The 10,526-nt window shown below is 36.7% G+C and overlaps 1 protein-coding gene across 2 annotated transcripts; it reads right to left on the bottom strand.

Annotated features, from left to right (window-relative positions):
* Nucleotides 1-4,799: 4,799 nt before the first annotated feature.
* LOC103468247 (interferon-induced protein 44-like) lies at nucleotides 4,800-10,230 on the bottom strand. 2 transcript variants are annotated; one of them, XM_008415168.2, is made up of 8 exons: nucleotides 10,129-10,230; nucleotides 8,489-9,034; nucleotides 8,339-8,387; nucleotides 7,118-7,310; nucleotides 6,887-7,039; nucleotides 6,612-6,783; nucleotides 5,666-5,766; nucleotides 4,800-5,573 (listed from the first exon to the last, which is right to left on the bottom strand). In XM_008415168.2, exons 2-8 carry the CDS (start codon nucleotides 8,958-8,960, stop codon nucleotides 5,379-5,381), a joined length of 1,335 nt encoding a protein of 444 aa, XP_008413390.1. In that variant the 5' UTR covers nucleotides 8,961-9,034; nucleotides 10,129-10,230; the 3' UTR covers nucleotides 4,800-5,378. The 2 variants fall into 2 exon arrangements, with proteins under 2 accessions (XP_008413390.1, XP_008413389.1); XM_008415167.2 differs by having other exon boundaries at nucleotides 8,489-9,008.
* Between the last annotated feature and the right edge of the window lie 296 nt (nucleotides 10,231-10,526).

The raw sequence follows: 10,526 nt of genomic DNA, 5'->3' as shown, positions 1-10,526 counted from the left end.
GCTGAAGGTATATGATTACTATAAATATTTTTGTTTATTTGATAAAGYCTTTGAATTAATYATATGTAATAATAACAGTTATTTGTCAGTCTTTGAATGTAGTTTTCATTTTAATCTTTGCCCTTTTTTGACAACTTTATTAGTATATATTCTTACTTATATGCTGCCAGTGGTTATTATATAAACATTCACTTTCTAAGGTTGCTGCCCAACAAATGTTCCARACACAGCMACATGAAAACAGAYAGATACAGGCARATCATAGATAAACACACCTCCAGATTATTCTGACCTCAGTATTCTGCCGACACTGCTTTTGACATCGCAGTGTTTAGAAATCAATTTATTTTGTGAAACCAAGTAAACTAAAAGTAAAGTAAATATGACGCAAAAAGTAGATGAAAGGGACATTGATTAAAGCTGCTTGTTACATTAACTATTTTCATCTCTTAGTTTATTTTGTGCCKTATTCAGGTCAGCAGAACAGCGTCCTAGTATATCCAGTCCCAAGTTCAAATAAATGAAAACAGTGCTAAATCAAATATGTGGGTGGACAAATTAATGAAGTTAGAAATGAATGTTCAGCTTGGTTAGTTAAATGTTTGCATGTGTGTAGAGTAGGGATAGTAAGACAAAACCATTTTAATTGCTTTATCTTAACACAACATAAAGTTCACATAGATTCTCTCAACAGAAAACATAAATAAAGAAAATAATACATAAATGAGTCATGGTACATTTTTAATTTCAGTATCACATGAAAAGTTTGGAATAATAAAAATCAACTTCAAAACAAGAAATATCTGATATCTAATTAAATTTACCCAAGAAAAAAGTTAAAGACTTTTATGGGGCAACTGCAGTGGATAATCATGTTTTCAGATCTGGTTTAAAAGAACCAACAGTTTCTGCACATCTTCTCTTTGCTGAGGATGAAACCCGCACCATCTTTAACTTAGGTTCTGTAAATAAAAAGGTCTCTGACGACCTTTGTGCCATGGCTCATGATTATTCAGTGATATGTAGATCAACAACAAACCTTTTTAAATCGAAGCAAAATGTATAAAAAAAACAAACATATGAKCTGTGTTGTCAGGGTTATTCTTGCCAAATAACACAATGTTGCATTCTGAAAATAAGATGTGAACCAATCTAGCACAAACTAGACAGTTCCTCCCTCTTCCTTGGTCTATGAATAAATATGTTCTGATCAATCCAACACTAAGCTCCATTTAAGCTCCATTATTACCATGGCTGAAGTCTGGCATATCACTTATAACACATTTCTCATGGACTGTAACAAAAGAAAAAAAACTTACTTACAATGTCATGCATAGAAATACTTCACATAAAAAGATCAGAACATAACAGAAAAGCTGCACCATGTTCTAAAATGAAAAGAATTGTGATTTATATCCAATATTTTCTCAGTTATACATTAAAATAACATCCATTTTGCCTTATTCATTAAATTATGTGTTGCATAGTGTTTTATTCACTTAAAATGTTTTTCTGGAACCTATCTAAATTAAGTGCACACATTTAAAGAAAAAAGTACATTGCCATTTACTTTGGAAGGTGCAAAACAGATCACAATAGGTTTAATTTGGCATCAAGTGCTCTCTCAAAGAACACTTCAGAAGTTACAGAAACTAATTGTCTCGTGTCAGTTTGAGACGGTAAAACTAAGTTTCGTAACTCAAATGCTGCAGGTTGGATTATTTGATTAGTCAGGTTAGAAAAATCTTCATTGCCACCCCCACAGGCGTGTGCGATGCTGCCAAGTGTGCAAGTTCTGCCAAGACCTAACTTGGCAGAACTGACTGCCACAAATAACTGACTGCCAAAAACCTAAATCAAATCAAATAAAAAAACCTGTGACGTTTTGGAACAATTATTTWAAAAAATAATACAGTTCTCTATTGTTTGCACCTGTATAAACAAAATGGAATAAGTCATCTTTATAGGATTATTTTTGGGAAACAGTACAGAGCCTTGCATTCATATCCATTTATACTTGAATTTTGTGATAATACAAACACAAACTTTGATGTTTCTTATTTCAGTATTTGTTTGATATAACTATTTGAAGTAATGCCTGATTGACATGACACCACCTGTCAATCATTCTAGGGGGKTTGTCAGCAACTGACCGGTTGGTGGTCACAATGTATCCCAATGTACMCGCCCCTTATCTGGAGGAAGTAAATCTCATTGGACATTGCCAATGGTCATTATTGCTAACATGCTAGGGTCATAGAGATTTTGAAGAAAATAATACAAAATTCTTKTCAAACTTTGTCAGTGGGTAATATGCAATCCAGACAGCCCTTACCCAGAGCGTGTAGAGAGCAGAATATAATTTATTACATTTCCAAAACACAAACAGAGTCTGGAATAATGCAAGAAATGGATCAAGGCCTGCAGCCAACCTCATGTCCAGTTGAATGAAACTGTGACCAAAGGCAACTTCCTGTTTCACTGTATGAAGGTATCTGGTAGTAAACATCCAAATGTCTTTGTCATAATGGCACTTATTGATAGTCAAATCAAAGATCAATAAGTGAAGGTAGWTACATTTTATTTTATGTGTGTAAATTCCAATGCTAGCATGACAACAAGTGCTGCAGTAACTGYGGTATTTACATCTAAGCACCTTTTTATACTACTGCTTATTTCTAAGCATCTTCCTGAAGTCAGATTTTCACAAGCAGATRTTATTTAAGTCATTACTCTCCCATTTTGTAGGGCAAAATGTACACAGCTTTCACGCTCACATCCAATGATACTTTGTGCCCCTCATTCTTCCACTGGCTGCAAAAAACTTGGGCTTTAACGCTGGTTTCTCTGTTGTTTCCCACAAATAACCTTACAGAGAATTTTCTTGCTTGTCTTTGTTCCCTCAGTGTGGCCTTGTAAGGCAAAAACGTCTTGGGTAACTCATTGAGTTTCACTACTTTTGTCATTATAACACTGTTTGTTTGTCGGAGGTCTGCTCTACTTCCACATGTGGGCGGAGCCAGTGTGTGGATATAAAGAGGATTACTTAAATGGATGAAAAGAGACACAAACACCTCCAATGTCCTCCTGAGAGCACAGATAATAAAGGCACAAATTTCTACACAAAAGCAAGCAATTATGCAGTTTTGCWGTAGCAAAACTACATAATAGCTACAATTCAATAGCAAATTTCCATAATCCATCAGAGGGAAAATAGTTGAATTAATTCAAATGCCTTCTGACTTGGTGCAAGAAACACTTTCTGTTTTCAAAGAACAAATTTTGGAAGTTCCACCTTAGAAACCAGGTTGTCAATATAGTTGATGTTAGCAGCAGTCAGTATTACATGCACATGAAACAAACAAAACTGCAAAATACAATACAGCATTCTTGCGATCAAAAAAACTTCTACTTCTGGAGTAAATTCTTTCAATATTTTTAGATTAGAGTTGCATAGTTACTTTGACATTTAACCTGACTTGTCTACAAAATTAGGAATTTCCCCTTTGAACCAGATTATTGAAATTCCTTGCCTCTAAGCAGGTTTTTAGTGGTGTATTTGACTTGTTGCTCACCTAAAAATTTGCTGAATTCTAAGATGAGTTAACTATCACTGCACTGGCTTATAGAGCAAGACCTAAATAAATGTGTAGGAGAACATGTTCTAACAATCCCTTTTTTTCCGTGAGAGCATTTGAGGTACAGGATGCGCCTCCAGCTTCTTCTTTTTATTTGATSTGAGAAAGCAGGTGTTTTATTGTTACAGAGAAACATGTTGCGTAATCACCGCAATGCCAGATTTGGAAAGATGTCATTTCCACRAACTCTGGCCTTCCTCTTTGTTTGCCATGCAAAATCATCAGCAACACAGGTTGTCTGTCCTCATTAGTTGAGCAAATCTTGGTTAGTGAGGTCAGGACTTGTATTTGAATATTTCCACATAGCTTTCMATTAGCATCCTGCAGTAAACACCTAGTAAAATTAAATGAAAGAACCCCCAATTATAAACACTAGACTGATGTCAAACAATGTGTTATTAGATGCATTACATTGTYCATGTGCATTTTTTGTTTCGTTTTCTTTTTATCTATTATAACKTTTTAAGAGGAGTCTGTCTAAAAAGTGGTGAAATAGTTCCCTCTAGTGCTRAAACAAATATGTTTGTATTTTCCTTTGAAAAGAAGACAGTTCAAAACAAGTTATGCTCAAAGAAAATTTATTATGGAGCTGGAGAATTCAATGCTTTAATGTCAAATGTAAAATTAAAAAATATATACAATTTCTTTTTGTCTGACTACTGTGAATAAACACCACATGTGCCAGAAATAAATCCAAAAGTCATTGTAATTCTTTAAAGTTGTCCAATGGGGGGGTTCCATAATTTTTCAGCCTAACTCCAAGTTTCCACTTAGCTTTCTCCCTAAAGTTTTTAATCTAATAATATACAGTAGCAATGTTTTATAGACAAGTGAGGGATTATTATTGGATACTGCTGGTTTGGTTGCTGTAATGCCAATAGAGAAGTTCTGTTGTTTATTGAGAAGGGACACATTATCTCCAACATCCTGTTTTTTAATAGATACTCACTGAAAACTTATGAATTATTACATTTTCATTGATAACAGCTGAGGTGATTTTCAAAAAGCTATTTCCATTTCCAAACACTTTTAATAACAAGAAAGGGTCTCCTGCCGCCCTGCGACAGACTGGCGACCTGTCCAGGGTGAACCCCGCCTCTCGCCCGGAACGTTAGCTGGAGATGGACACCAGCACCCCTCCTGACCCCACTGAGGGACAAGGGTGTCAAGAAAATGGATGGATGGATGGGTTTCCTGCCTGTCTCCTCTCACATCTGCACCATATTTAACAATTAGACACCTGTCACTGTTTAAGTTCCTCCTTCTATTTTACTCACTACTATTATAGGTTCCTCTGTTACCGCTTCATAATCTATCTGGGATTCTGTTGCCTGGCTCCTTGTGTGTTCTCCTCTCATACTCGTAAGTTATTTTTGGTTTCATTGTTACATTTCTTCAGGATGAAGCTCCAGTCTGCAGTTTGATCATGCCTCAAACCGACACTATATGACTCCACAGTTAGGTTGGGTTATGCAGAACCTCACATGTGCAGTGATGCAGTTTAAGCATGCTTTTTGGTGAACAATATTTCCAGGGAGAACAGCTAAATGGAATAGTAACAATAATATGCTGAAAGTTAGATTTATATGTTTAGCTTTTCAAGCTTGAAATGAAAATTAAATGCATTGATACATGGGATATTTTATTTTGTAGAACATTAAGCCTATGTGGGTAAAAAATACATAGGTAAAATTTTAGGATTTACAGCAGTTGATCTGTTGTATCTGCTTTTTCAAAATCTTATTCCTTAGTTTGAAGCGCGCTCAGTTGGTCGCTGAAATCATCATAAAAATTGTCCGCCGATCGAAGCATCTGGATGATGGCACTGAGCAGCAGGATGTCACAGTTGACGTCTAGATCCAACGTCTCGGTGTAGTTCCTCACTGGAACAATGCAACTCAGCGGTATGCCGAGCTTTGTGCTGGCCTGTTGCATCTGCATCATAGAGCACACATTATTCAGATCAAATTTTCTAAACAACAACAAGGAACTTTCTGATAAAATGTTCTTTGTGTAAAAACACTCACTATTTCCTTGATGTAGATGCTCTGATAGACGTTTGTCAGGTCCTCCTTCACTAAGGAACAGGCTGCATCAACTTTGGTCAGTACAACCAGCTGAGGAATCCCTGCAAACACAAGCAGAAACATTTCCACACTGGAGGCTCAATAGATCATTTTGTGCACCTAAGTGGCAGGAGATTTTTAAATAACTTCACTGCAAGTATTTTCTTAAGATATGGAGCCATTACTTCAAACATAAAATTATACTAGATATACTACCAAATTAGTTAAAAATTGGCTTATGGAGAACAAAATCACTGCATAAAAAGACTCATCCTTTTCTTTTTTTTTTCCACACAGTTTGACTAAAAATCAAACATAACGTTTCTTTAAGGTCAGCAAGGACATTTGTGGATGCATTTTGGTTTTGAACCATGCAAATGAACCCCACAACAAATGCAAAAGACTTTGAGAAGATACTGGCTGAAGGTGAAAAGAGAGTCATTATCCACAATGAAGTGTCCTCTATTAACTTAGCTGAAAGGACAAAGCCATAAAGACAACACATTTTTTAAACTCACTTTGGGACATTAAGATTAATTTTGACCCAGTTCTTTTACAGTGCATCAGTTCTTTCAGGATTTCTGCAAACTCATGAAAAGCTTAAAGTTTGACCCTACTTTCAGCTTCAAGAAAATGTGAACTTCTGAGTTTGAAGAAACATTCTGTTGGCATTTAGCAAGGAGAAACAAATGTTGCTATTCTAACTGAAAACAGAAAGCAATTAGTTTGATTTAAAGCCACACACTGAGGAGGGGGCTCTGACTATTGTTTTTTATACTGGTTGTAAACTTCTGGTTTGAAATGCAGTAAAACAATATGTAATTTCACAAAGAACAACAACCACTAATGTGATACATGTGTTTACACATTTTCATTATATTACTATAAGAGATTCGGCTTTACTGACGTAGATGGTTGGTCTTTTTGCGGATTGCTCTCAGCTTCTCCTCCATCTTTGCGGGCATAATGGAGATGTTGCAGGCATCAAGTACGTATGTGACACAGTGGATCTTGTCTTTGAGACTTGGAGACTTGCGATAGCCTCTAGCTTCAGGATCCAGGGGAGTACCAGGGTTGAACTGCAGTAATGTTTCAAAGAGGGAAAAAAAAACAAAAGCTTTGTTTAGGTTAACTGCTGTCAAATTTATGCTCCATCATGTACGATGTAATCAAATGTCACACCTGGTAACCGTCAGGCAGATGACCTCTGAGGATGCTAGTTATATCTTCTATATCAAGGCCTGTGTCGTTGCTGCTCTCCAGTCCCATCGTGTCACACAGGACGACCGGCAGAAGTCTGCCTTCTCTTCCAGCTTTCAGTGAGTAAGTTCGAAACTGACAACAGGAATAATGGAAGGAGTTTTGTTTCAGTTTAATTACTATAAAAATAATGTGAATGTGACTGATTCAGACCTGGGTGGTGAGGCTGGTGGAGGAACAACCAGACATGGCCTGGTTGGTGACATGGCCTCTGAATGCAGAGTTGATAGAGTTGAAGAAGCTGGACTTTCCAACTCCAACAGGTCCAATGAGTAAAACCCGAGCCTGGGGCACAGAACTGAGGGGTTTGTAGTTTTCTATGTAATTCATCAGCTCCAGCTTGTGTCTGTTTGAAGGTAAAAAAAATTATATATATATATCAACTAAACATTATTTTTATTTTTTATTTTTTCAGTGTGATGGGTGTTTTGATTCAACCACAAATTTAAAGCACAGATCAATTAAGATTCAGTTCAAACTGCATCTAATGTGAAACTTTTATTCTTTATATGGTAATTAAGTCATTTGCATTGACTTTGCTTTTGGTTATATAAGACTAATTCAGTGCACTGACATAAATCCTACACTTCTGCTACTGTGATGAAAACAAAATTGACATCTCTTAAAATTTGGGAAACCCAAGTCCAAATTAGGAGTTAGCTCTACTGTATAAAAGCCAATTCTGTAACTACAACGTTTATACTGTAAATAATGGAATAAATAAAACGTGTGAATAGGTCATATTTGGTTCTGATGTTGTGTTTGGCGCCATTGCAGTAGGTTGGAGTCACAAGTCTGGTTTAAAGTTGTGCAGCATCAGCTCTGTAGGTTTAAACTGATGAATTTTCAATTCTCCTGTTGATATTCTTGTTTTTGCAAACGCACTGATATTTGTGATGCTGCAGTCAGTTGAAAAAAAAATCTCTCACTGCCCCGGGTTCCCCTCTGCACAAGCAGAGGCGGTACAGCCAGACAAGTAAAGCATTATACTTATGTTTTATTGCAAATACTCAGATATTCTATATGGAAGATTGAGTTGGAATGTTTTGTTTGCAAATGGCTCAAACCCATTATTGCAATGTAAATTTAGAAAAACTCTGAGCTGTAGTGTAGAATACCGTAAAATGACTAATAAATCTCTGCAGACCTTTGAGTTTCTGTTTCTTTGTTGTTTTGAATGTTATCTTCATGCTTTGTGAGTAAAGTCAGATCGTTTCTGTAATAACCTTTGTGTTGTCCTCGTCCGTAACCATGGCAGGAGAACAAAAAACTGCAGTGTTTACACTGCAGTATTGTTAGCTAGGTTTCCAACAGATCTCGCTTTACCTCCCAGTTGTGTTATTGTATGCAAGTGTGAGTCTTCATTCATCTTACTCAAGGTTCCAGGTTACAGTCCGCCATGGATCCTCAAATTTAGTCAGCTCTGTCATGGTCAGTGTTGAAAAGCAAACTTGAGTTAGAAAATGCATAAAATGTCAAAATGTTTATATAAAAACAATATTCAGTGATTTAAAGGTAACTCACCCACCACCTGGTAGACCTCACAGTCTATCAAGTTCAAGTCATTTCCATGCATCTGTGCAGCATTAAATGGGTAATAACTTGCTGCGTTGCTGTGTACAATTGGTTTGCTTGTATTAACAAGAATCAGGGATTCTCCAAAATAAGGACCACAGTTGTTCATCATTTTAACAGCGTATGTAGCATTGGCAACCGGATATTTGATGAGTTTTCTTCCCTCAAAAGTAAAAAGAAACGCCTGGTCATCGTTGGCATACTGTCCAGACTGATTAAAAGGTGTTCTGGTGTAGCCTCCAAAAATGTAACCAGAGACATTGTAGCCCACAGACACAGTGGGTGACAGGCTGTCACATTGCTGGTGAAAGGCATAAGCAGTGTAACCATGGACAGTGGCTTTGTAGAGCAGTTTCAGTTGAACATGTCCCATCTGGGAGCAGATTTCTTTCTGTTGAGTCTCACTTAGCTTGGAGTTCATGATGGGATGCTGTTCTGGTGAACTGAAGGAACAGTTGATATTCACTCGCTTTGGGGTGGGAAAGGGAGATATTACTGTGGATTACACAACTATTTGTTGACAGAAAAAAGTAAATAGAAAGCAATGCATGACAAAACTGAAAATGCCAACCCACATACATATGTAGTTTCTTTTGTATTACTGTTACAGGAAGTTGGAAATCAGAACTGCCCTGTGGTTTGGATAACCGCAGCATGCAACATTAGTTACAATTTAAAGATTTGTCTTTATCTGCTTTGACTTTGTCAGCTTTCACCAAGACTTTTTAATGATCATCTCCACCGACAAGTTTCGCATTTGTTTTTATTTATAGATCAGACAGCAGAAGAGATCGAAATAACTTCTGAAAATTGCAGAAGTTTAGGGAAAATGATTAGTTGGCAGAAAATCAGAATACCGCCGGAGCACCAGCAGGTGGCGACAAAATCCTGATACCGCTGATTCTCCTAGAACACCTTAATTTTATTTCAAATTATTCTGTTTCTTCTCAGCAAACATCTACAGACCATGTGCAAATTTAATTGCGGTTAATTCAAGACTAAAACATAAAAAAAATCTGTCAGCTTTTTTTGTAGTGTTTTGCAAAGGAAACATTATTGTAGTTTTGTACCTCTCATTCACATCTACACAGCATTTTTAAAATCTTTTTGGAGGCAAACAATCTGGTACTGTTTATTTACTATGAATTATTACAGTATGTGTGAAATAAATTGCTTCCGCCGTCATTGAATTACTTCTGCACTCATGCATATCAGAGCTCCTGAGCCTCGGTGATCTGGTCCTCGCCTGTCTGCCACCTGTTGGTGGGTGATTGTAGATACATTTTAAACTTCAATTTGGCATTTACTGCCACAAATTACGTTTCTCCAAATGTTTCTGTCTTAGAGATAATCGTCCACCACTAATGACTCTGGGTTTTTTTTTTTTAGTTTCTTTTATAGTTTGTTTCTTTGAGAAGTTTAATTACTAAAGACAAAATCTGAACTTATTGGCCCTCCTACAGAGCAGTTCTAAGTTTACAGACTACATTTCTAAATATCAATAACCAAGTTCATAAATTCATCAAAACTTTGAATTAACGTAAGTTTGTAACTGGAAGTATTGCAATAGACACATCAGTTAGTCTTACCTTGCTTCTTTAAAAGAGCGCTTGGTGTCGATGAGGAAAGCTGTCTGTGAAGTAAATACTGATGGTACGGCACTATAATCCCTCCCACAGTCAACAAAAGTGAAACAAATTTGTCTGAGACATCTGCTTTCAAAAATGAAAGTCTCTTTCATAAGTCTCATGTTTTGTCTCTTCCTTCAGTAAATTGGTCTGAAGTTGATATGGACCACCTAGGGATCTATTTGAATATGTTTTGTGTAATGTACAAGCAAAATCAGCCAGAACCCAAACGCAGCCAAGACAAGTGTTCAGTACACAAAAGTTTATTACTAAATAAGGGTGAAGAGGGGGCTTTACAGGGTGTGGTCACATTGGTGAGTCAGGAATGGAAGAACCACAGGGGTTGGGAAGCCAGCTTG

This window comes from Poecilia reticulata, linkage group LG8, assembly GCF_000633615.1.
Source record: "Poecilia reticulata strain Guanapo linkage group LG8, Guppy_female_1.0+MT, whole genome shotgun sequence".
In the NCBI taxonomy this organism is placed as follows: Eukaryota; Metazoa; Chordata; class Actinopteri; order Cyprinodontiformes; family Poeciliidae; genus Poecilia; species Poecilia reticulata.
This window is presented reverse-complemented; position numbering and strand designations above follow the sequence as displayed.